At 40.0% G+C, this 27,557-nt stretch overlaps 1 protein-coding gene across 7 annotated transcripts in view; it reads left to right on the top strand.

Moving 5' to 3' along the window:
- The window catches only part of LOC110403539 (myocardial zonula adherens protein-like), a 76,104-nt gene extending 57,939 nt beyond the window's left edge, over window positions 1-18,165 (top strand). For 6 of the 7 annotated variants that reach the window (XM_021406851.1, XM_021406848.1, XM_021406853.1 and 3 more), the window contains 3 exons: window positions 2,090-2,173; window positions 2,815-2,915; window positions 4,262-7,813. In XM_021406851.1, the coding sequence (XP_021262526.1) occupies window positions 2,090-2,173; window positions 2,815-2,915; window positions 4,262-4,367 (291 nt within the window). In that variant the 3' untranslated portion in view covers window positions 4,368-7,813. Of the gene's footprint in view, window positions 1-2,089; window positions 2,174-2,814; window positions 2,916-4,261; window positions 7,814-12,407; window positions 13,098-13,893; window positions 14,117-15,100 lie in introns of those variants that run through there. The other variant, XM_021406854.1, reaches the window with a different exon arrangement.

Genomic DNA, 27,557 nt, shown 5'->3' with positions numbered 1-27,557 from the left:
TCAGAGGATTTTCACAAAAAAAAAGAGTAAAAGCAGTAACATACCTGCCAAATTACAACATATCTTTTTGGATTTGGGGTTTGTGTTTCAGAAGAGGAGGAAGCAATTTGTCAAAGTCTTCCTCTAAAAACAGAATAGGCTATATTATGCTCAAAACCAAGAATGGATATCTCTCAGGCAAAACCCTTCTCTATCCCGTAGCTGCACTTGGCTTCAGTCATCTTTGCATTATATTGATTACTAGTGTTAAAATTATTTACATGTGTGCAAAACAGAAAAATAAAATATTAATAGAGAAGATCCACTTAGAAGTTCTAAAAGAACCATGTATCTTTTCTCCAGTGGAATTTACTGGCAGGACTGAAGCCGTTCACCAAGTGACTTAATTTAGTCATAGTATTAAACAAAATTGTAATTAATGATAAAGATCAAAATGAGTTATACCATTATACCACTCTGAAATTCTGAATATGCTACAAGATTTGGATTTCTATGATCAGAAGACTGAAATAGTAATACCTTTAGATGACATAGGTAATTTTTGCATGCACTATAAAGAAAGGAAATTGAATATCTGATTTTGAGAAAGAGAGAAAGATGGATGATGACAGCACTCGTATATTCTGTAACTTCAGCTGAAAGCACATAATTTATGAAATTTACATTTTACCTTTTTCCAGTAATAACTGATAATTACGTCAATGATAAATGGGAATCAGGAAGACTGAAGTAAAGTTGATCTGGTGATTTTATAACTTTGGATTAATTTATGTATCTGTTTTGCTTCTTTGTTGCACTGTAGATTTTTGGGAGGGAGGGTGATAGTGCTACTATTGTTTTAATTATTTTACTTCTGAGTGTTTTGTCATTCTTTTTTTAGCAAGATGATAACATTCCTACTAATCATTGCTTCTAGATGCACTGAAAAGTTTTACACTGGTGGTTTTGAAGGGCTTTTTTAATGTGCTTTCACAAAATTGATTTAAAAATAGAAAGTGATTGGTGAGAGTACATAGAGAATGTGACCCAGCATTTGGAAATGGTCTAACTGTCTTGTATATCAATGTAACATTGTAACTGCCAGAAAAGAAAAAAAAAAAAAAAAGGTATTATGAGCTTTGCTTGATTTCAACTTGGCTGTTCTATAAAATACTTCATTTTAGTAAAATTCACTGAGTTTTTATTAACAAATACTTTTTACTTTTGTCCTTAAAATTGTGAAACCTGTAACCAACCAATAATTTGATAAAATAAAGCGAACTCATTTACCATGAGGCTTTATAAAAAAAGAATACCTATTCTTTATTATGTATGGATATTTTATTAGTTGTGACAAAAAAATAAGCTATAGTTATAGATCTACTGTTTTCATGCATGGAGACCAACTTTGGGCCAGCAACAAGGGATTGTTATGAAATCCAAGGCCCACCCCATTTCTTTGGCCTTACCTGCTTGTTCTGGTTGTAGGGTCAGATTTAGTGTGTTAGATTTAGTCATGCCACTCAATGACCAGCAAAAATCCCAGAACGTACTATGGTCATCTTCTGTTCCATATAGAACCACACGAAGATGCAACACTTTTGGTGCAGCTAACTTTAATTTTAATGAACATTTGTGAACAACTTCTTTCCTTTCCTAGGTATAAAATGAAAATGCACTTTTTCTTTCCAATGAGTCTAGTATGCCAGAAAAGAACTGTACAAATAAGACCTTCAAGAAACTATCAGATGTGCACCATGTTTTTGGGTTTAGTTAAAACTGTCTAGAGCACAGGCCTTTAAATCAGAGATGGATTTTTCCTGAGTTTGCTTTGTTACATGACAATGTTTGAGTTTACATTTTTTTCCAGGTAAATGCAGATTCTTAAAATCCATGTCAGTATTCATGCATGGTCTTTATATAAACAACAGTATGGGATGACCGCTAATTCATGGGTTAAAACAGTCTGTGAATACTTATACATTGCTGAATAACATTAATAAAATTGTAATAAAATTAAACATCTTTTCTTCCTGCAGTATCTAAGTCTTTTTTCCTCTGTTCCCCAACCCCATTAGACCAAATGTCTTTGTTTTATTTTTCTTCACAGATTGAAATGCTAAGAAAGAAAGTCAAAGAAAAGGAAATATTTATAATACAGCTTTTAGAAAAAATTTCTTTCTTAGAATGTGAGGTAAGGCATTACATAATTGTGATTATTTTATGAAACCAAATAAAATTGAAACTGGTGTCACCTGATGCTTCTTAAAAGCATGTTTACTGCATATATTTGCTATTATTCAGTAAAAGAAACTTTGCTGAAATCAAACACCTGTCACAAGATGAATGTATGTAATACAAAGTCTCTATACTTCCATTATAGAGGCAAAGTTTGTGCTGCTGTCTCTCAGCTCATCCCTCTCAGGCTGAGAGAGATGTAGGATCCAGTAAGCAGCAGGAGATAGCAAGAAGTATGGGTATTAGGTAGCCTGGGATGGTGGTGGTCATGAGGGTCACAATATTTCCATATCTGTGCACCATGTGATGACTGTAGCTACTCAGTGAATGGGGATAGATGTACAATTTCAATATCATTCAAAATCATACAATTTTATAACAGTATCATAACTACTTAAAACAGAAGGGGTTGAAAAAAGATGGTTGATGTAGTTTATTGTATTCCCCCAGAAATAAGGACTGTTTATTTTCTCAGTAAATACGTTTACATTATTTCTTATGGAGAAAAGCCAGATTGGAATGGTATTTTTTCATTTGATTAACACAACGAATTAACATAAATAAAATAAACTTGTGTTGAAAATTACTGTTTTCCAGAATAAACAATTACAAGATAAATTGGACTATTTAATGGAAAATCAACCAGAGACCAATGTAGAAACCAGAGATGCTGGTGTAGCATGTGATCTTCCATCTAGGTATTTCAATTTTCTTGTTTATAGCAAACTTCTTCATAATGACCCTTATCAGCACTATGTTAGTACACTGTTAGAGTGGATTGTTGAGTTCTGCAAAATGTTCCTAATTTTCAAAGAACACCTAGTAGATACTGGATGTAATGTACTTCAATGACTCAAGCAGTTTTAGATGCAAATGTATGGCAGACCCTTGGGAAATGCTTAGTTGCAGTAATGTGAAAAGCTAGAAGAGATCTGACTTTGTGAAATTTGGAAAATATTGATGAAGACAAAGGACAGCACTGCCCTGAGCCTGTTCAGTGCTGGCTTCATGCATGCTTTATTCTTTTTCTCCACGAGACGCATCAAAAACCACTTTAAAGGGGAGGTAGCACCAACAATAGCAGGTTAGAACTCCAGAAATTTTTGGAATTCTCCTAGCTCTAAGTGCCAATTATTGCCAAGTAAACAGCATAGATTTTCACTTGCACACTGGGATGCCTTTCTCTGTTCTGTGATGATGGGTAAAGATTCAGGCATGGTGCCTCCCCCTTCTTCACTTCCCCTTCCTTGATCCCAAACACTGCAACAGGGTCGCACTGAGCCCTGGTAGCAATGCTGTCAGCTTTCTCTTGAATCTCTCCCCACGCAAATCACCACAAGGAAGAGCAGAACAGTAAGGTAAGGAGGATTGTTGTATATTACTTTAACTACCAACAGGTAAACTAATTCATCTCAACTATCTTGCAAATTGAATCATTTTGTTTGATGTAAATTAGCATATGAAATCAGTAAGCTGCAATGCATACTAAAATTTTCCTTCCTTGTTTAAAAACACACTCATGACAACGTTCAGCCTAAAGCATATTGTAATGGCTCTGAAATGTCACAGGCTGCTGTTTTTCACCCAGGATGCCAACATCTTTGTCATCCCCTCTGGGTCCCTCTTGTACAAAACCGCAGCCCCAGTGATCTGATGCTTTTCCTAGTTTTTATATTTATCTTTGACCTCTATACTGTTTAGATGTTATGATATTATACTTCACAATTAATTGTGTTCGTACATTTGATTTTACTGTCTTCACTGCTACAGGATCTTTAGGCCAAGCAGCTGTATTGCTGGATATTCCAGTACGAGCTCCAGTAGATACTTGCATGTAAACTTGTCAGCATTGGCCACATTTTTTATCAAATATTATTTGCAGCATTATAGAAAAGAAATATGGAACATACCAAACACATTGAATAGTTTAATTGTAGCCTATCAATATCAATAACAAGGCGTAGGTTCATTGCGGTGTCACTTTCAGTCCAGTTGTCTGATGCTCTGACATTAACCCTGTAATTTTTTCTTGTATCCTTAACAGTACAACTAATGATAATGGAAGATCTCCTGAAAGCACAAGGCCAGTGAGGACATACGTCCCATTCAAGAGAGTGCTGGAATATAGCACAAAGAACAGTACTACTTGAGCATTCAAGTCAACGTGCTTTCTAAATACAAACGAGTATTTTGCGCCTTTGCAGCTTGATTAGATAAATTTTTATCAAGTCATAGAGAAGAACAGCAGCATGGAGTCTTGCTAAATTTATCCTGAAAGCAGCTTTTTAGTAGCTTCCTATCTGAAGTTACTACTGACATTAACTGTGAGGGAGATGGGCAAGAAGTGGGACGAATGAAACGGCAGTCTATATTGCTTCTTTAGAAGCTGTCTAGTGCAATGTGTCATTTCAAATACCTATATGGAAGGGGTTGTATAGCTGTACAGATTTTCTTCAAATGTGTTCTAATTCCATTTGTATGATGAATCTCTATTTTATTTTCAATACTACTAGAAACAGAATCTAAAACTACCTTGGCAGAGGGCATTAATCTCAGAGCTCCTCCTTTGTGTACAAAGTGTGAGAGCTGTTCATATTTGTCATAGAGACCTGCGGTGACAGGGCTCCATTCGCACGGAACAGGTTGACTGGGAACCAGCACTCTCTTGCTGAGCAGGAGAAATGGAACTGGGATGTTCTCAGAAAATTTCCTCTACACATGTAGATGAATGTCATGTTTGTTGCTCAAAATAGTAAGCGATACAGCAGCTTGATGATGGATGATGCTTTGTTGGATGAATATGTGGTTTGTACTTCCTAGTCAAAGGGCAGAGTGACCATTGGTGATACATTCATTAGTAATTGTGTAGGAAAATCCCTGTTGCCTTTTTAAAATTACTTTTGCGTTGCAGGAAGGAATTCTCACTGAGCAGAATTTTGCCTACAGTAACCTCCTGTAGTTCCTGCCATTCCCACATCAATAACTATCTTGAATGATTATTTTGATTTTGAACGTTTTCATTCCCCCCAAACACATAAAATCTTATCCCCAACTTCACAGTACCAGAAGAATGACTGCATCTAACCACTGAATTTATTTATATAGTCTTATTTTTTACATTTTGTTTTGATCTCCCAGTTTTATTGAAATAAACAAGTTTAGTATTTTCTTGTAGTCCTGTTAACATCAATGCGTGGCAAGTTTTTTTCTACTGCAGCAACTGCTATAGGAAACAAACAAGTAATGTTTTGTATAATTCTTATACTGAATGTGAACCCCAGGAGGTATTCACGTTGCCACAGGGCTGCATAAAGTGATTGTTTTTGTCTCCAGTCTAATGCAAGTTCTTAAATTCAGTACTCTCTGTTCAGTTAATATACTCAAAGTTGTATTTAAAATAATAATATTTACCTCATAATCCCAATCTTATTTATGCATTCTTTTGTGGTTTTCTGAATTTATTAGAAAACTTTGTTTATTCTATAACTGTGCTGTTTAACTGCTAAGTAAAGAAGCCTGTACTGTGGAGGATGGATTGGAGGATGTTTTGATGCAGTACAAGTACCTCACAGGAACACAGATTGCTTGGTGTAATTAAAGCAAAAGCAAAATAAAATGAGAAAGTCAAACTTCTCCAGCTTTTATGCTTGGATCCTCATCCATTTGCATGTAAGCTATTTCTTTCCTTGTGACCTGATCAACTCTTGAGAACTCAGAATGGTCATTCTTTCTAAAAAGTCAAACACAGTATTGTGGATTGTATTATGCATAGAATTAAAGAAATAGCGCAGTCAAAGCCAATGACAAAAACTTAGAAATTATCTACCTTTGAGGTAAGCCTGTAATCTTTGTTGGGATAGAAGTCACAAACATTAACAGCTGCTCAGTATTACTTTCAAAAAGAAAAACTCAAAATTTTACCAAGTTAACTTAGTAGCTCTAAAAGGAGTGTTTACTTTTCATGTGATGGCGTGAAAGATATCAAAAGGGAAAAGAAAACAGTTGTTGCCTTAGTGAATAACAACACACATTTACTTAAGTTGCTTCTCCCAGAAGAGAGGTGCAAAACCTCTTGAGTGGGAAAAGGCTTGAAAGGGAGGTCCCTGTGAATCAAGAATTCTGCTCCCTAGGAAAGGTCCTTCAGACAAAGCACCCTCTCATTATGCAAAGCAGAGGAAAACCAAATACTGGAATATCAAAGACAAGAAAACAGCTGACATGTGGAGAAGCTGTAGCCTTAACCCCACACAGAGTACTCTTGATTGAATGATGTTTCGATGATTGAGTTTGTTTGGGAGTCTGAGTTCCCAAATAACAGTTCATTTGCTCAATAACTAATGAATTAGGTTATGTACAACCAAGATCTTGAAATGGAACTCTAAATACAAAAAAAATTTTAAATGGAAGTGTTTACTGATGAACCCAGAAGATGATGGGTAATGACCCAACCCATATTTCAGGCACAAGTTTTGAATGTGTGTAATCATATCTCCCTCTAGTGGCCCACAGTAGCAAAAATTATTAGCTGTTATTTTGGAGAATATGTTTTGAAGAGAAAAATACTGAAGACTACCCACAGCTGGCTGTACTAATATCCATTATGGATGCAGCCTCAGCTCATTAGCAGCCTGTTACCATTTTATGTGCCCAGACGGTCTGGTTTCAGGATTGTATTTATGAACCGCGATTGGTGAGTTACATTCTAAAGATGAATTGATGAAGGTTTTATTTATAGATAAAAGGAAATGAAAGTTGTTGTGAAAGAAAGACATTAATCATAAAGTTTAAGTAAGTAAAAATATTTCATTGATCTGTCTGGTTTTGGCTAGAATTTGGAAAACAGAGTCTCATAGCTAAACGCTCAGACTGTAGCAGTAGAGAGCAGGATGAAATATCAAACTGCTGTTTTGGTACAGACTTCAAAAGGAAGTTCATTCTGCTTATAATATAATTCTGAGAATATCTCTGAAAATACTTCAGCTTTGAGACTTGCAAAATGGTGATCATCTGCTCAACGCTGCACCCAGACTGCAGAAATCATTCCCGCACAAGATTTCCATGTAAATTCTATTTATGCTGTATTGTAGAGTATTTTGATATTCAGTGCATTGGATGATCATTATTTGATTGAACAATAGGTCTAAATTTGGTAGCTGTGAAGAACAGGAGAGGAACAGTATTTATATAACTGTGTTACATGAGAATATAGAGCTTTCCAGTCAAATCAATAGCAATGTAAATTAGCAGAGAAAATAACAAATCTGGCTGAAAAGACTGTAACACTTCAAGTTTTGTCAAATTGAGATTGGAATGCTTAGTACTATAACATTAGAAACTAGTAAAATTTCTGTAAACATCAATAAAAGCCATATAGGTAGGTCCCAGGAAGTGCATTTAAATATAAGTCAATTATATGACTTCATTTGTACCATGATAAGTGTTCTTCTGTGATTTATTCCAGATCTTCTGGAAAGTATTTTGGGATACAGTTTTCATATATGCTGTGTAAATAATGCAATTACATTGTATGCTTTTAAAACATCCTGTATGTAAGACTTGAAAAGGATAAATTGCAATAAATATTATATTTAAACTTTCTATTGTGTGGTGTAAATATTCAGAAATAAACTTACCTTAAAACCTTGCAAGCTCTTAACTCTACATAATCTTGTTTGTTCAAAACATGGATGAATGCAGAAGTGGTTGCTCTGCAGCCTGGAATCCTCCTATTTCCTTTGGCAGATGTACTTTGAGAACAGGAAGACACTCCCTAGCTAAAGACTAAAGACTCTTCTCAAAGCCAAGTAACAAAAGTAGACGAACTCTTTTGTAGAATAAAGAACTATTGACTTGCGGAGGATAAACAAGACCTAGGCAGTGAAACACTCACTTATAAATAAATAAATAAAACCAGATCCCACAGCTAACATCTGACTGCAGCTGGGATGTTGCTTTCCAGCCTTCAGAAGAACAAAACTGGGATGAATGCGGCCCAGTGTTTTGTTGTTGTTTTTAAAGTGTATATCCAGTCACTGATAATAGCAATTTATCTTCTATGTCAACTAATTACGAAGACATGACAATTACAGTGTTAGTGGTTTGCCATGTTCAGCTGTAGAATGTGAAGCTTTTACCTCATTTATCTTCCCACATATGTCTCTTCAGCAGAGACTGCCAAAAGTACATCATAAAATCATATTGAAATCATGCTCAGTGGTGAAACTACAACATAGGATTCTGCGAGTTGCATTCTCAAGTTTTTGGGAGAGGCTTTAAATCCTCATTTTGACATCTGGAGACTTTTAGACGTGGAAAAATAAGCAAATAGGTAAGAAGTATTTCTCCACATTAAGTGTGTAATTCCATGCAGAAAATACTTGCTCCACAGAATGGAGACACATACCGACAGCTTCATTCGACTTGCATCTCATTTCATTCCTATTCAGCTCTTGGAGCTATTTACATGCGTCAAAGAAGAAATGTTCTGAAGAGTCCTGATGAATTCAAGGCCCTTCCAACCCTGAGCTGCAGCTCTAGAACAGGAAATGCAGAAAAAGACAAAGGTTGTGGTGGTCATCTACAACTTGAGGTATGTGAAAACTCCCCGGAGTAATAGGGAGCTGGTGGATTAAAAAATGTATAGAAGTGCACAGTTTTTGTTTGTTTGTTTGCTGTGTTTTAGAGAAAGAAGGTGATGGGAAGATAAATTAATATAAAAACATACCATGATGATTTTTTTTAATGAAATGAAAACAAATCATTTTAATTCTAAATATTCATACAATTTTTTTTCTGTTATTTCGAGAGTGTGATATTTTGTACGTGTGACTTGATTCCGGTTTTCCTGCCCCCAGTTTTCCTACCTAAGAGCAGAGAAACAGAAAGTAAGTTTTCTCCCATCAGAGCCCAATTTCTTAAATCTCCTTTTCTTAGTGAAGAGAATTAAGAGTAACATTTATCTATTTATTAAAATGGAAGATAGGAGAGAAGGACAATGGAAATGATACCCTTAGCAGGTAAGGTAACACTCTTGGTAGTACTAGCTCTAATACCAGTTTTGGACAGACCTGTGTATTCCTAACAGGAAGTTTTTCTACCTGTAAAGTCACGGCTATCTCCCTCAAAATGCCATCTGACTAGAATACATCAGCTTTGTGGTACCTGGCATTGATAAAACAAATATTAAAAATTCAGACAAATTGCTGTTGCAGAGTTCCTTGTAACCAGTGTAATTTATTAAAAAAAAATAAATGATGCTACAAGTTAATTAGTTATTTGAATACCTGCCTTTCTTTTTAGCTATAGTGTATACAAAGATGAATCCTCTTGGGTCACAACCAACTTTGTGTTCTCTTCTTCACGTAGTTTATTCTTTTATTTTATTCATTGTTACTCTGATAATTTAATTTTCTCATAGAAGTAGCATTAAATTGCATACAAATTACAAGCATGCTATTGTAGAATAAATTCAGTTCTAAATACATGACAGAATACAGACCCTCTGAAAACAGTGCCTAATAAGAGCTCTTGAAATAATGTTCGTTGTCCTACAAACACAGAAAAGCCCATAAGAAATAATTAAAAAAAGCAAACAACAAACGAACGGCTTTGTTATATACTTAGCTCACATGAATGTTGATCAACTGTTGGAATAAGTGATACAAAATAAAGCCTAAAATCAAAAGGCCACATAAGGTCTGCGGGAAACAATAAAAATATTACTGAGTACTGCAAATAATGGCAATGTATCAATTTCCCACAGGAAAAGAGCCAAGTCCTAATGCTAATCTTGTACTAGCTATTGCTGGATGGTGATTATGCATGTTCAGAGTGTGGCTGGTAAGGGTTTTTCTACACACCTGTATTTTTCCCCAGGACAAACAAGGCCAAAGTTTGTAATAATTCATCAGTTCTACAAGAGCTCCATACTTCTCTTTGACTAAGAAAGCATCAATCTATTTTTCTTTCCTGGCATTTGTATCCAAATTGATGGTATCTAGATTGCATTGCATCTAGATGCTGCCCCTTGTTTCAAAAACAAGAAAAATTTTGTTCTAGCACCTGTCAACTGTTAACCAGTAGTTCATCATTCTGGAACTACGTGCCATCCATAACCAGATTATGGTATTCTGAAACGTAACTCTCATAAACTGTAAAGATAAACAATGTTACTTCCCAGTGATCTGGGACAAAAGAGGACTGCTGAATGGTGTTCCAAGAAAGGATACAGAGCTATCAGTCATGACTCCCAGCAGTCATGTTATTAGGACACTTCATTCTCTTCATCTTTTGTTCCATTTTTCTGTGTTTGTACAGGTGAGGAGATAAGCGGAAACTCACCAGCATTACTTTTCTGCATATGTGGTTACAGCAGCTGAACTGAGATGAGCCATCATCACCTAAGTGCAGAGCAGCGGACTAGTGAGATCATTCCTTTTACACTCACTTCCACAGAAGCAGAATCAGTTTCCAAGCCCAACCTTTGATTTTCTCCAAGTTGCACAGGAGAAAGAGGCTAACAGTCGAGTTACAGCATTCCTTCTTGCAAATGGCAGACAGCGCAACAAGACAGCATTACAGAGGCAGCAATTCAGAAAACATGTTTAACAACATGAAGTGATCTCCTGGCAACAACAAAAAAAGTGTTTTCCTCTTTCCTGAACTCTTGAGAAAACTTTCCTGAGGGATTTTCCATGGGAGACGATCCAAGTCGTACGTAACAGGCAGTGACGTGGTCCCTGCAGCCAGGCACCTGGCTTTTCTCACCCCGTCATGGCATTTTTCCATGGCAGCTGCCCACCTGGCTCCTCTCACTTCCCTTGGCCCTCAGCCCTTGCACTCACCTCCCAGCTGCACAAACAACGGGGCGCGCAGCCATCTCAACACGCTTCCTCCTGTGTCCCTGCGGGGTGGGCCATCCTGCCCACACAACAACTGCTTTAACAGTCTGAGAAATCCATCTCTTCCCCATTACGTGCACCAAGGAACCGCGACCAGGACGCACCAAAGGCCGAGACCCAGCTCCCAGCAGTGAGCGCGCAGCCTGGGCCTGGCTGCTGCCGGGCAGCGCTCAGCTCCACGCTCACAGCACGTGTGGCCACGAAGGCTGGAAGCAAGCGCATCCGCGTTGTGCTAAGGCAGGATTTCTACATTCAGCCTCTGTATTAAGCACATGTAAGCATAAATGCCGTGTAAAAAGAGAAGCTGTAACGAATCTCTGGAAAGATGAACGCTGAGACCTCAACAGGAATTTGGGCTCTGCTAGAAGCTCCTCAGACACACGGCAATCATAGAATCACCGAAATGTTAAGGTTGGGGAAGAGCGCTAAGCTCATCCAGTCCAACCGCAGCGCACCCCCACCACGGCTCAGCACGTCCCTCAGTGTCACACCGCCACGTTCCTCCAACACCTGCAGGGACCGTGACCCCACGGCCCCGGGCAGCCCTCGCAGCGCCCCACCTCCTCGCAGTCCCCGCCCCCCCCGGCCCCGCCGGCCTCCGTCACTTCCGGTAAGATGGCGGCGCCCGAAGGGCTGCGGAAGCGGTGCCGGTGGCGCCGGGCCCGCACGGCCGCCCGGCGGAGAGGCGGCTTGGGGTCTGGGCGGCATGGCGGCGGCGAACTCCCTGCGGGGCAGGAGCCTCCCCGAGCTGCGGGAGATGCTGAGGCGGCAGGAGCGGCTGCTGGCGGACCGGTGAGCGCGGCTCCGCTCCGGGCCGACCGCGTCACGCTCCGCGCGGGCATCGGCGGCGAAAGCCTGCAGTGCCGGCGGGGCGGCTGTCCTCCGCCCTCTGGCCCGTCCGGCGGGAGGCTGGGCCGGCGCGGTTCTGCCCCTGCGGGCGTTCGCTGTCACGGTGCGGAGTTGGTGCTGGGAGCGGGGACTGAGCCGCCTGCGTGCCTCCCGCATGGAAGCGCTGAGAGACGGGGCACGCTGCGCGCCTCAGAGCAGCGCGTGGGTAGGAAGGAGGGGGTGACCGCCTTGCCAGAGCGGACGGCCGAAGCTGTCAGCGCTTTGCGTCTCACCCACGTTCAGAGATCACGAAGTGCGGGAAGATGCTTGCTGGCAGAACACAAGCCCGGGATGAGTGCTGTGATGGAACAGCTCTGTATGCCAGAATGAAATAGGGTTGCTTAGACACAGTTAAACAGCTCGTGTTGTGATGATTATTTTTCTTAATTGTTGTTATTTTAGGAAGTTCATTGATAAGCTCCCAGATAAGGGCAAGAAGATCTCCGATTTTGCCGAGAAGCTGATGTGTGCCATCTCACAAGAGGAAGAGCTGGCACGGACAGCGGAGCTGTTGTCCGCGGTCAGGCTGGGGTTCCAGGCGGAACAGGACAAGGCTCGTACCAGCAAACAGCACGTCGCCCTGAGCAAGGGCACGCTACGCCAGGAGGATCCCTCAGGCTGCAGTGACAACTCTCATGCTGAAGAAATTCCTAAGATTTCTTCCCAAAGACAGGAGGCAGAATGTTTGGGGCAAGATCCCACAAATACGGCTTTAGAAAATCAGAGGACTTGGAGCAAAAATGATGCAATAGAGACTGCTACAGAAGATCAGAATCTTTGTTGTGAAGTTATCTCTGAGTCAGCCCCAAGCACTCATCTGAACAATGAACAGCAGATATCTCGGGGCAATACAGAGAGTGGTACAGGGAGTGCTTTAGACAGCTGTAAAGACACGTTGGTTGATGCCTTTCAAAAAGTTACCATTGGAGATGGGGATAATAGTGATAAAGCATCGGAAAAAGAGCAGAATGTGTCGAAACATAAGGGCAATATTTTTGGAAGCCTGCACCCCAGGACACCACATTATATTGAAGTTCTAGAGTCCAGAGCAAAAAACCCAGTCATAAAAAAAAGCAAATTCAAAACAAATGCGTAAGTATTACAGAATAGAAGGATCTATTCTAGATAGAAACAATTAACTTGTTTAAGATTGGAAACGTTGCAGAAAAAGCAAGGTGGGTTTTTCTTGTGGTGAGTACGGAGGTTTAAAGTCATATGACATGCTGTGATAATGGCTCTTCAGTTAAGTGCTACAGAATCTCAATGCTGAGTAGTGGGCCAATTTTACCAGTTTGAAAAAAAAAGTCATAAATCTTCATAAAATGTCATAGCTTAAGCTATAAAACTATTAAATGGTTGGCAAAACTTTCTTCTGGATTGATTCTAGAAATTGGTGAAATTTCAATAGCAAGTGGCCCTTTGCTTTTCCTGCACCTTTGTGAATCTGCAATTCTCACTGTCAGTACTAGCAATAATAACAATTTCTGTTTGCCTTGGCTCCTGAAGCATTGCTGTTTCATGGTTTCTGATTAACTGGTGTTCATTTTTTGTCTGTTATTAGGAGTAACTCCTGATACTGTTTCTGTGTAGAAAAGATTGATATTTTTAGTTTTCCCTGGAGGTGTTTAAGTAAAGGGTAGATGTAGTACTGAGGGACATGGTTTAGTGGGCAGTATTGGTAATGGGTGGACAGTTGGACTAGATGATCTTAGAGGACTTTTCCAACCTCTCTGATCCTATGCTTGTTTATTTGTGAATGGCATCATAACACTTCTGATGCTCTTTAAACTTTTGTACCCTTACATGCTGAAAGTAAGTTTTAGAACGGAAGTTGTTCTGCCTTGTGTTTGAGATGTTGGTCACAACCTCTGTGTTCTATCACTTCCAGATTATCAGGAGAGCAGAGTGGATCATCGCGTGGTTCTTCGCCCAGTCAGTCACCTGGGGGGTCTGGCTCTCCAATTACTGCTGAAGAAAGAAGACTTAGAGATAAGAAACATTTGAATGACATCACAGCAGCACGGCTACCACCACTTCACCACGCCCCTGCTAAGCTACTGTCCATAGAGGAGTCCATAGCAATTCAGATACAGCAAAAAGAAGCTTATGAGGTAAGATTTATGATTTATCCTGAAAAATTATTATTTAATTACTACAACCCTTAAAAAAAAAACCCACAAAACCAAGAAGAAAGCACAATGGCATCTTTTGATACTTTTGAATTTGATGATAAAATTGAGATTGCTGGACTTTGAGAAGATTATACTTGAGACTCTTAATGATGTGATTAAATAATATATTAATCCCTTCTGAAATGGCTATTCCTGCTTTAGACAAAATCTAGTGTTGTTCTTCATGTGCAGTTACGCTAGCTTCATTACGATCTCTTCATCTCTGACTAGAAATAAAAGTATGAACCTTGTGTATTAGCATTTAATCCGTTTATGGCCCTTCCATAAATGAAGGGCCAGTGGTATTCAGGATTCTTCAAATAAGCAGGTAGCTGCCTTTGGCTTAGTTTATTTTGTGCCTGAAGAATCCCAAAGTTCTTTAATTTTAAGGAAATTGCGTGCTAAATTATTTTCTAATGGATTTCCATTTTGACTTCCCAAATGATGCTCAGCTAATGTTTTAAACTAGGTGCTACTTTAAAAGTGTTTGTTGCTAATTACTATTTTACAAGCACTTGCTAATTTTGTCTTTGACGCTTGAAGGAAGCTAATTTATTTGTAAAATGAAGGACTTTTTTGCTGGAGTTGCTGAATGAAGAGCACTGCTATTGCTACATGGTTACATACAAGGCTGATATGTAGACTGATTTTGTTCTGTTAAAGCTGATGTAAGTGAGATGAGAACTGTCATTAGGGGAATTTCAGATCTTCAATTCAAAAAAAACCTGTCTTCAAATACTAATAGAGCAGTAAAGTATTAAAGCAATTTATTATTTTTTCTTTAGTTATTAGATATTTTAATTAAATGCAGTCTGGAGATACTAATACTATTGTGTCAAGTTTCTCCTTTGATAGATCGTTTTTTTTGCAACCAGGGTAAAAATGACAAAAACACTTTTTCTAACTTGTGTCTTTTTTTAATAGGAAATGCAAGCCAAACTTGCAGCACAGAAGCTTGCAGAGAGGCTGAATATAAAAATGACCAGCTTTGAACCAGAGGGGGAGGCTGCAATGCAGTACAGAGAAGTGAGAGATGAAGATTATTTTTCAGCAGAGGACTGAATTCAGGAAGGGATGTCTGAGGATGAGCCATGTAACTGATCTTTGTGCAGTACTTCTCGAAACCCAAACGTGAATCATGAGAATTTTTGATCTAGTTAGTTGTTTCGGAAAATTTTCCCATTACAGCTATGGGAAGGGTTCATAATAACGCTTACATTTGTGAGGTTTATAACATGATAACCCTAGTGTTATTTGGAGACAGTTTTTGGAACGCTTGTGGCACTTACTGCTTGTGGAAAGCCCAATAGTTTTCAACTACAGTAAAGCGAGCTCCTTAATGCGCTTTTCCAGGCTCTGATGAATCATCTACAAGAGAAGGTTTCTTTTGCTGAGAAATGTGAGTGCAAAGAGCCTCATAATCCACGTCCGTAAAGTTAGCTAAGGTGCCTGTGAACTGCAGGATGGAAACTATATTTATGAAATCTCTTGTTTGTATAAATGTGAGATGCTTTTCCTGGTGAGGCATAATCTATTAAGGTCATCTATCTCTTACCGTATGGTGACAGTACATGCCCAAATGACTACAATAAATTTGTGATTGTTTTCTTCTTATCACGAGAACTTGTTTCTATGCCCGTAGCTTAAAATAACAGTCTACATTGTGCTGTAAATAGGTAAAAACATCAAGTTATTTTCTTACTCAAATTCTGTTTGACCTGTAAGGGATTCTGCTGTTAGGTGTTTGGAGACTACTGTAAAGCACATCAAGAAATTAAGTTAATATGAACACTTCAATATTTTTATTAAAGGTTTTGGTGTTTTTCCATATTTTTGTACAGTGCTTTCAAACTTTGGAATACTATTTTTGCATTATCTGATTCTGTAAATTGAGAGATCTACCTCTGGTTTTCTTGGTGAAAGTAAGTTCTATGTATTTTACAGGCTTACTTGTTCTTTGAAGATAAAAAAACAAATCTTCCATACAGTAACATTTTCTACCTTTTATCGTGAATTTCAAAAGATACAGAACACAAATGAGTAGTATTTCACAATGATTTTCCACTGTTGACTAGCATATTCAAACCCTGTTGTGAGCTTATTTTAGCTTTAAAAAACAAACCTCAGATTCCCTGTGTAGCCTGGCACAACCTATCTTCTGAGATGCTCCAGCAGCAGTGCAGTGCAGGACAGATGCATGTGCAAGGCTTTCCCTGGATGGGTACATACTGCATAAGTGATGTGTCCAGAAACCAATACGCGAGTCATTCAAAAAGCTGTGCAGTATCATTTAGAAAAGGGGACTGAAAGTCCCTGCCACTTCTCGAGGGCATAAAGCAGTGAGTGTAACCAACAGCACTTTACTGGCAGGCAGATACTCTTTCCCTAATGCTCTGTGAGCTCTCAGATAATGCATGTGGCACAGTCCATACCCTGTGAATGTGGTTTGTCCCTTCCATATCACATATTCCAGTGTCTGCATTTAACTTCTGCCACATGCCTTGCATCCTCCTGCCATTGTGGTCCCCTCTTGCTTTCTACAGCTCCATTTAAATACCAGTTGTGCACCTGGACACCTACGTACCTCACTGACTATATTAAAAATGAATGTGTGTTTTGCTGTTGCTGCCCTTGTAGCAAAGCTTCTCTTCTGGCGTTCAGACTGCACACTCTGCAGGTGTGTGACACTTTCAGGCCTTGTATCTCTTTCTTCTTACCACTCCTGTATTCTTACCTCTCCTGTTGTGTGGTTTGTTTTGTTTTCTTTTTTTGTGCTCCTACTTCATCTTCCCAGCTTCTCGCCAGCACTTCTCTTTGTAGGACTGAATTCTGGCACATTTTCAGTCATTCAGACCTTGGTCTCTGTGGATGACCCATCTAATCCCTCAGCTGCATGTACTTCTCAGCCCTCTCCTCTGGCTGCACAGGTCCATGGATCTTTCATCTCTCGTGGATACAGTTCACCGCTCAGATCACCGCTGCCCGCACTGCCATCCGTGCTGCCGCCTGTTGGCCCAACTGAGTCTCACTGTTGTGTCTCATTTCAGTCTGTTTTGCTGCTTAAGGACAAGAGGCCTCAGAAGTGTACCGGCCTTCCCTTTGTCTCTACTTGAAGCATAGGTTGTTATATTTCCAGGCCTGTTTGCATCTCTCATGCCTATTAAGATTGCCCCTCTTGTCCCTGACTGCATTATTGCACCCTGTTATGCTACTGTGTGTGGCTCTTCCATGCTGGCTTTCCAGTGCTAGAGGAATTAAAACTACACAGCTAAGAATTTGTTTTGTAGGTTACTGATGTCTGGTTCAATGTAGGCTTCTGCTGACCACTCCTTCATGATAGCAAAAATTACATTCTCTTCCTTGGGCTTTTAAGAATAGCTTTTGCTTTCTAAACTGTAAAGCAGAGGCAGTTTTCTTGATCTGTGTTTTGACAGCACTCAACATGTTGGGACTTGTCAAAGTGAATCCCTCCAATGGGCAAACTTCACCTTTAAGAAAAAAAATAAATAAATAAATTGCTGCAGTAACAGGTGAAGTGGATTGCCCATTTAGCAGCTGCTCAGCACAGTCCTGGGGAGCCCTGTGGAAAGGAGACCTGTGTGAATACAGAACTAAGCTCAAGGTGTAAATTGTAAGTTGCTTTTGTGGGGGGACTATGCTGGATTCTGAATGCAAATGTGTGTTCTGTGCTGAGACTTTGTGGGTGGTCAAGGAGTCGGGTATAAAGAGAGCCCTGTGATGAAGAGGATGGGTAATCTGGAAGTCTGTAATAGGCTAGACAGTAAGAGGGTGAGTGCTGGAATGGTTTAGTCATGTTTAATTTTAAGTTTCTGATTAAGGGTGGTATCGTGTGTTTCACTGTGGTTCTGGAACATTTCAGAACGTACGCTGGGAATTGAAGAGCTTGCTCTGTTCTTTGGGGTGAACTGCTTTGTTGGAGTGAATTGTTAACCTGGCAGAAAATAAAGAATCAAAAGTGTGTTTTTGAAGTTCCTCGTGTGAATAACATGCTGTTTTGGCCATGTAAAGTTTGCAGTCAAACCTGGGGGAAAATCAAGATCTTTTGCTTCGCTGCTCAGCAAGGAAAACACTGGAGATGAAGTAAGGAAACAATTGCTATAAATGGGAAAAAAAACTAAAGGGAATTTAAATTCTGTAAGACCTGAAGCTGGGTGATTGTGTGGGTCTGAAAGATGGCACTGAGTGCTTAAACGCTGTGCTGCAAATCTGATAGCTGCAGCATGTGAGAGAGGTATCTGTGTGGCAGCACCTGCAGTCCCTTGATTTTTGCATTGCCTGAGGCATGGTAGGAGTCCCTGATCCCCAGCTGCAGGCAGGAGAGGTACCTCTTGGCCAATTTCTGTTCACAGGTGAAAGTTTTCCTGAGGGAGAGAACATGGAGTCTGGTTTGTCAGCTGTGGGGATAGCGTGATCTAGGGGATTTAGCAGTCTCAAAGTTTGTTAAGTACTTGAGAAATAGCATTTGGAAGAATTAAAGATCTAAATGCTGCTGTGCATTAACTTTTTTTTTTTTTAATGTAAGAGTCACTAAAAGCTGGAAAGGATCTAGATTTAAGAGTTAGACCCAGTTCAGCAGTTTTCATTCTGATGGCTTATGGACTGCTTGGACCTTGAAATAAGTAAAAGTGGCAGGTTTGGGTCCCTGTATGGAGGAAATGGAGACTCCAAATGCAGAACGTGCAAGCACAGCTCTGTGCTGTGGTTTCTGAACGTGCCACAGGGACACTACATCAGTGGTCAGGGGAAGAATACCCAGACACTACGGACTGATGACTGAAACTTGTGTGGGGAGCTACAGGAAAAGCTGTCCTGTTCCACATGCAGCCTCTGGGCAGTACTTTAGGGGTTTCTGTGTGGAACTCTCATGCTGTGGACACGCCACCAGCTGGCAGCCTTTAGCAGCCTTGCAGCAGATGCCCTGATGAGCCTGAGCTGTAGGTAGGGTATCCCCGGGCCAGGTAAATTGCAACGGATTCTTGAGTTTATTTTCTGTTCTTTTTTTGGGTGGTTTTTCTTTATGCGTGTGCATGTGGAGATCTCCACTGAGATTCCCTGGTTTTGTACTGTTTATTTTTGGGTTGTGAACTCCCAGATTCTGGGAGGGAAGGGGAAATAGAAAAGACAGCTGTGTGAAAACAACATTTATTTTTCTCTGTGTGGTTGTTGGTATTTTTTTCCTCATAAGTCAATGATTGTGTTTTATTCTCACACTTCTGCAGTGCTGCATCACTGCTGACATTGTGGCCAGCAAATGTTAGCTGACTGTAGTCCAAACATCTTTTACTCACATTGACTTTCCACAGGATAGACATTGACTCCTTTGTAAATACTGTAATTGCTATTCCATATGTAGGCAAAGCTTTGGAGGCATTGTTGTCTTTTATTTAAAGCAACTGTTTGATCATTTTGTTAATAAGATTTTACTAAGTGGGCCTTTGGTTTGTTGAAGCATGAAAGCATATACTGAAGTCAAGGCATGATTCCTCTAGGAACATTTACATGCAAGTGCTCTGTTGAGCTGGGATATTGCCCCTGTGTTTTGTTTAATCTCTGTGTGCAAGGGAATATGTGAATAACAGTTGTTAAGCAATTAGTGACTGTGAGGAGATGACACAAACAAGCACAGTGAAATGTGTATGGGAAGCAAATTGACTTCTAACTTGCCAGAATCGTTGAATTAAGTATTTTACTTATCATCATCCAGATATGAGTGAGCGTGTCTTCCAGCATTATGTGTAAAAATGATTTTCTGACAGGGAGATTTAGAAGAATTTGTTCTAAGTGACAACCTCCCTGCTTTTCTTTTGGGTTTGATACTGGGGAGCATAGTTGCATCGTGCACCCGTGGGCACATCTCCACTGAAGTCATGAGGGAGATGAGTGGAGCTTTAGTGCTTAATGAACTTTTTGTATTTCTTCCCTCTATCCACACAGCTGGTATTAATGTTGATGCGTATTAGACTGAGGCAGTGATACAGCATGGCAAGCAGTGGCAGTCTGAGCTTTTACTCAATCTCTGAAGCTGAGCACTTGCTAGGAGGTATTTTTTTATATGCTTCTGCTGAATAGGAATTTCATTTGCAAAATGTTGTCCATGTTTTTCTTCAGTTTGTTTTTTCTTTTCAAAATGTTTTCTTACTTGTTGCCAGTATTGTGTATTTAATTTACTCAGAGATGAGTTAGATGGTGGTGAAAGTGGCCTGCTATGGTTATAACAACATGTGGTCCCCTGCATCCATCTCTGAATTGGGGCTATCATAGAATCATTATAGAATGGCTTGGGTTGGAAGTGACCTCAAAGATCATTTAGTTCCAGCCCACCTGCAGCAAGCAAGGTTGCCAGTCTCTAAATCAGGCACTCGATCAGGTTGCCCAGGGCATTATCCAACCTGGCCATGACCTGTAGGTTGTGTACAGGGAGTGCAGGTTGCTTTCTGCAGGAGCCATGGGATTGTTTTATTATGCAGGCAGAATTGCAACTGAAACTGGAGACTCAATGACAGCGTTTGTAGAGGGTCTCAGTGGTACAGACTGACTCTCAACAATGCCGAGGACTTAGCTGCCAGGACATTACCTGGTAGGTGGAAACCCCCTTCCCAAACCAACCATGGAAGGTGCAATGTAAATTACAAAGTCAAAGAGATTTTTGTTTCCAGGTCGTTTAGACCATTATCCATTAATACTGTGAGGTGTCTGCTTGTACTGATCAGTTAGAATTAAAATGGGTGCCATTCCTCCCCAAGAGAGGTTTGTTTGGCTTCTGGCATGAAAACATGAGATGGTGTTGGCAGTATTTTCCCCAGGCATCTTATGTCTCTATTTCCAGTTATTGAATTGGCATTGATTTTCTTCTATTTTCTTACAAATAGTTGCAATAAATTTTTGATAACTTGCCTAACAATCAGATGAAAACCAATGGGGTTTGGGCAGCAGTTTTATCTAAAAATGAGCTGTTAGCCAGCTATTTACATTTGAATGTAGGAAATCTTCAGAAACTGTGTGATAAAGCTCTTTCTGTTTGAGTCAGCTAGGAGTGTCCTGCATTGTCTCCTGGTTACTATAAAAGTCTCAGTGTAATTGTGGTTTCCAGAGCTACAGATCCATCAATTCCAGTTGTAATTATGTGTGAAATTACTTTGTCATTGGCCTTCTCCCTGCTTTTTCCTGAAAGGGGGGTGGGGAGAAGGTAACACAGATTCATAAAGTCTTCATTTCAAGTAATAGTATTTTATTTACTGACACAATTGATTTGTATCAGTTAAAAGTTTTCCTTCATTGGTTTCACATATATTGGTTTGAGCTGCTTTAAATTGACATTGTACTGATTATAGTACTGCTTAAATGATAGCTGATGATAAATATTGTCCTTGCACAGACATAGGGCATCATCATATGTCATGTCTGCAGACTAGGGTTTTTTTTGCCCGCACAGCAGATTTTTGTGGCTGTGAGCCAGGAATTTTAATGAAAGAAAACATCAAAGATGCAGAAGAAATGAGAATATTAGTCAAGGAAGATACACAGTGATGCTCTCTGATAACCCCTGGTAATTGACATTAGAACTATGTGGGAGCAACTTAAATAAACATCTGGACATTGAGTTTAGACATTTCCAGTGACAAAACCCAGACAGATCTTCTGGACTTGCAATAATAAATATTTCAGCGCAGCCTACATGAATCAACTTAAAATCCTGTTTTCAATTATTCTAGTTTTATAAATATATCATAGTTAATTATTCAGGGATAGAATTTCTTTTGAAGATTAGGGAATTTGATGTTTGCTTCATTCACGTAAAGTTCCATTTTTTATTTATAGCAAATTTACTTCTGTTTGTACAAAAACAATAGTGCAAGCTTGCCAAGAGCCATTAAAGCAGAATGCAACTGAACCTTCCTGGGGTGGAAGGACCTTTTCTGGAAATCCTGACGGTGCGCTGTAATTCATTCCAGCTATAGAAACCACTTAAATTGTGCTGAAAAGAAGTTCTAAATAATATTTTTTAAAAGTTACTCTAAATATTTTAAAAGATTTTTTCCTTATATATGATAGTGCTAAGAATGTGGTATCCCTTGCAGATGTTGAAGAGATGTTTATATGTACTAAAGCATTTAAAAGAGATAGCAATAAAGCTACAGGACAAAGTGAAATACTGTTTGCAAGTCCAGATCTGATCTTGATATTAAAACAATGATGAGGGAACAGCTGGTAAATGCATGCTCATTCAACTTTTGTGCAATTTCTGCATTCCCTAACAAAGCTGCTAGTGTGAACTGTAATTGCAAAATCACATCTTTTGGAAGGAGTTAATTCATTATGTTAAGGTGACCACATTCATGCATTGTTTTCCTCTCTTTATTTTGAGCTGGTCTGTATCTTTATTGCCAGTGGCCCTGGATGAGCTGAGGGATTCTTCAAAAGATGATTTCCGAATAATCTTCATTGCCTCTTTCAGCTCAATTTATGCTTCCCTACAAGTCAAGCTGTCAAAATCAATGCCTTCCCACTGTTTCCCATGCTGGCTGTTGCTAGATGGAGCCCTAGTGTAGCCTGGCTGCTAGTGTTGTTAAGCCACTGGTTGAGTTATGCTATCCCAACAGGTTAAGCAGATTATAGGGAATGGTGATTTTAGCCTGACGGATGGTTACAGACCATCAACCTTTTCAGAGCTGGAAGAGGCAGAGTTGTGTTTGAGTGCAATTTAGAAAGTCTGTTCTATGCTAACTGTTAAAATCATTAAGTCATGAGTCTGGCCTGGGTTCTTAGGGTAGTTCTAGTTAGAAAGGGCCTCCGGAGTACTCTTGTCCAACCTCCTGTGCAAAACAGGCTCAGCTGTGAGGCTGGATGAAGTTGCTCAACCAAATGTGACTGACCTTTGGGGAAAAAGTTTTCCCTTCAGACCACTTTTGTTTCAGCTTATGCCTAGCTCCCTCTTTTTGAGGATCACTGTGTAGGTACTGCTCTTAGATCCCCTCTAAGTCATCTTTGCTCCAGGCTTAACAGGCACACTGCTGGCTCCTGCAGCTTACTCTCTATCAAAACCCTTGGGGCATTTTCAGCAGAGCTGCTCCCCAGCTTGTTGTCACATCTTGGCAAATCATAGCCAAGCCCATTTGGAAGCAGCGAGCTGACAAGTGTATTGAATAGACTTGGATGGAGAATTTATTCCATGCTCTTACAACTCTCCTGGATCAATAAAATATGTTTTCTACTTTCATGTTTTGGAAAAAAAAGAAAAAAGTAACCTAGCTTGGTTATCCTGCTTTGAGCCTATCTAAAATGTCCATGTTAATTAAAAAAAGGCAATTTGTGCTTTGTAGCTCTTTCTGCATACCATAAAAATGATGGATAGGGAAGCACGGTGAAAGCTATAAATAAGCCTTGAGGTGGATAATCTAATAAGAGCATCTCTTCAGCAGTTTCACCTTTTGTTCACTGATCTATAACTTGGTAATTCATTTCCTCTAGTTATAACCTTGTATTTATTAGAGTACCTAATACCTTATTGCTGAAAGTATGTGCTGGAAATTTGTAGTGTTATAGTTCTGACAATGTAATCTATTTATTGTTACAAGAATATAGAGAAGGAAGACAAATTATTTAGAGGTTTATTACTCAGAAAGAGGCATTTCAGGAAGACTTAGCTACATCCATTAGTCTTTATTCTAGGAGGAAAATGTGGATTGTGACTATAAAGCTAAAGATCTTGTAAAAGAGGAATTATCTGTTTAATGATCTCCTGTGGGATGTGATAGGCTCTCGTCTGTGGGTCTGTAAAACTCCACCAGACAAAGAACTGATGGCAGAGAACAGCTCTGCATGGACTGAGTAAAGGAGTAATCAGGTTGGGCTGTTGTTATTTTCTGTGCTGCTCAATCCCATAATTGGAGCATAGTTCTCTCTTACAAAGGCAGCCACTGTTTTCAGTTCTGTTGGTGATTAAAACCTGACAGCATGCTTTGGCTGCCTTAACTCCTATGGAATTTAATGGAAATTGTTCATCAGATCTTGAATCTGAAGTACATTGACAGTTCTGGTTACCTCCTCCAGTTGTGGTTTCTGATCTTGCTGAAAGGATGGGGCAGCCTGGGTAATTTCTGTAGTCGTCAGCTGTGCTGTGTTCCAACATTAATTACTTTGTCCCAAGATTGAAAAATGCAGATAGAAAATAGTCATAAAATTCACTTCAAATTATTTGTAGCAGATGTAAATTCTGTTTATGCAGTCTTTTTGTGCTTTGTTTGTGTAAAGGCAAAAGTGCTCAGGCTTTGTCTTGACCTCTCCTTTGACTGAAACTGACACATAATAGAGAGGAAGTGGATTTTATGGGCTTGTTCTTAGTGGCTGTTGAGACACTTGACATAGATACATTTAAAATGTTATTTCATTGCTCTATTTGAGTGTTTTTATTTCCTAAATGGTTTTTAATGTTGTAGAGAACCAAAGATAACAAAACTTTAAGAATGTACATTAGAAGCTGACTTTTGTGCCGTGTGCCTACATTACAGGCTGAGAAAGTTTTAAAAAAAAAAAAAGAAAAAAAAATTCAATTAACATATGGGGAAGCCTCAATTTGCCACTTTGTAGACAGCACTTTGTAAAAAAAAAAAAAAATAAAAAAAAATAGAAAGCACCTAGGGCACAAACAGCATGTATTGTTACTAGGATGTCAGAATCCTCCTGCAGAACAGAACACAGATCAGATATATTAGCCAGATGTTCAGAGGAGCTCTGTTCTCTGTCTTAACAGTAGCTGCTCAGGGTTATCAATTGTGTTTGGCTTTTGGCATAAAGGGAATTGACAAAGCATTTCAGATTTCAACTGTTATGACTGTCTTATGAGGTATCACACTCATCTTCAGCAGAAAAGGGGATCTGCCTTTTGTTTTGCCCTATAGAGTAATCAGACTGTGCTTTTACTGGTAGATTGAAGATCTATGGGAGACTGTCACCCAAACTCTGCATTTCTTACCTCTTAAAGACAGGGAGATGAGTAGCAATTTGTGTTTCAGTCTGTCATAACCTGTTTTTACATGATCCCTAATTCTCTGGTATCTCTGAGGAAGGCAGAGCTCCAGTGAGTGTAGTGTGCTTTCTCTTTCGAGTGTTGGTGTATAAGAAAGGGTAACCCCAAAATATTTGGGAGCTTTATGATACAGTGATGCAGGTGACAGGATGAAAGACTAGAACACCTTTTCCAGCCATGTCAGGAAGGAGAGCATGACATTCATCCTTAAGGCTAGGTTACGCTTAATCCTGCATCCACTGCTAAATTGATGTCTGAGTAAATAGTTTTACTACTGGGACTAGAGGAGACATGAGGGTCAGATTACACTTTATCATGGAATTTGATATGAAATCCATACTTTGCTGCTTGGATGGTGAGGTGGATGTTTGTGGTAGTAATATAAGATGATGTTTGTAGGAGTGGTATATGTCACAGAGCTGCCCTGGGTCAGATGGCATATTAAATACGTTACACATGGGCTTTGATCAAGGACCACCTGGCCATGTGTGGCCAGTAGAGAAGCAGGATACTTTCTGAAGGCCAAACTTCCCACTTTACAGCCTGTCACTGCAGCAAGAAATGTTTATGGTTTCACTATTAGTAATACTGAATAATACTGGATCGCCTAGCAGTACTAATTAAACTAGGGTATCACATGGATTCACAGTTTACTCCTGTCTATTTAGCTGGAGCAGACAGCATGTTGGTTAAGCTGCCTCTGTGTTTTCATACCAGCTGTGTAAGGACCAGAAATACTCTATGTGGCATACAGCCTATCAGGACAGATGTAGTTTTCTGTAGCAGTTAGAACAAGCTTGAGCTTCATGGGGTCAGTTTGAACCACTGCAGCCATTTGTCTATTAGTGTGTGTTTGTGGTACGGAGTAGATGTTTAAAACCAGGCTTGCTGTCTGATTGAGCCATGACTTTAGCAAAATCCCAGTTTGTGCTTCTGACTGGAGAGTTGATATCCCACTGGGACACTCCCACTGGGATTTCCTCATTGCAGAGCTCTGCCATGCAAGGCATTCTGTGTGGGTGTGGTTTTTTTTTTTTTGGCCATAGTGCCATTGATTCAAGGCTGTCACAATAATTCTAAACCCTAAGGTAACAAGAAAACTATTTATTTGTTTATCCCTCTACCTCTCCCCCCATACGTCCTTGTTTAGAACTTGCTTTGGGGTTTGAAAATTGTAACTGCATTTATACTCAATTAGCTGCTGTATTCCTGGTGTAATGCCATTAGAGACAGCGATGTGGCACCAGGCAGTACTCGGCAGGCTGGCTGGCTTGGCAAGGCACTGGAGGCAAGATAGTCTCATTAGCGCCGGACTCTGTCTGGTTTACAGTAGCCATGCTAATGAACCACATGGTTCTAGGTAGCCATACCCTTGTGTCAGTAGAATAACCAACTAAGTTTAATTTTGAATAGTTTTTTTTAAAAAGTTTGATGTTTTTGCTGGAAAAATACAAGTGTACATGGGCTTACCTGATGCTGCTTCTGTTTCCACTGCTCGAAGAATGCAACTGGCCTGTTTGCAATTTCTGCTTCAGCTTAAAACCAACATGAACACATTTTTGAGGATTTATGATGGTCTGTTAAGCTAGGCTATCTGACATAATCACGTAATTAAATATCTAGTTCTTTCATGATGCTGTAATTAAATATCAGGCCTCCCTAAGGAGCCAGAAGAGAAGGAAAACACAGAAGGGGAGTAATTGCCAGTGAGTCACCCCTGAGGCGGGAAATCCAGGCCCCGGATCTCAGCCCAGGGATTTCTCACAGGGTTCGTGAGGGGGCGGGAAGACTTGGGGTGATGAGGTTAGGCCGGCGGCTGCAGGGTGACGTGGGCCTTGGGGACCCCAGGCAGGTGAGGGCTGGCTCACAGCCGCCCGGTGCCAGGTGGGTGACTCGTACCCCACGGCAGGGCGGGACAGCACGGCCTCCCCTGAGCCGAGAGAAATGCTCAGGGAAAGCTGAGGAGAAACTTGAAATGGGCCATAGCCTGAAGTTATTATACTCTCCCTGGCTGACAGCCTCAGTCTGGAGATCAGCCAGGGAGGATGAAAATGGGGCCCTTGGGGTCTGAAGATATTAACAAAATAAATAACCTGGACCGCAGCCCCCCCCCACCCCCTCTCCCTTCAACACATTCCGTGCAGGAGCCAGGAGCACCCTTCCTCTCCCACCGCCTCCTGAGGTAAATCAGGCACACTGCGTCTGCTTTGTATTATTAGAAAAGGGAAATGAAAAAAAACAATGTAAACACTCTTACAATTGCTGCAGAAACTGGATATAACCAGGTTATTCGAAGGGAAAAAATTCAGCCATCCATACATGCCAAGTTTGCTT

Source organism: Numida meleagris, chromosome 9 (genome assembly GCF_002078875.1).
Source record: "Numida meleagris isolate 19003 breed g44 Domestic line chromosome 9, NumMel1.0, whole genome shotgun sequence".
NCBI lineage: Eukaryota > Metazoa > Chordata > Aves > Galliformes > Numididae > Numida > Numida meleagris.
The sequence above is the reverse complement of the archived record's forward strand: the minus strand, read 5'-3'. Positions and strand labels throughout refer to the sequence as shown.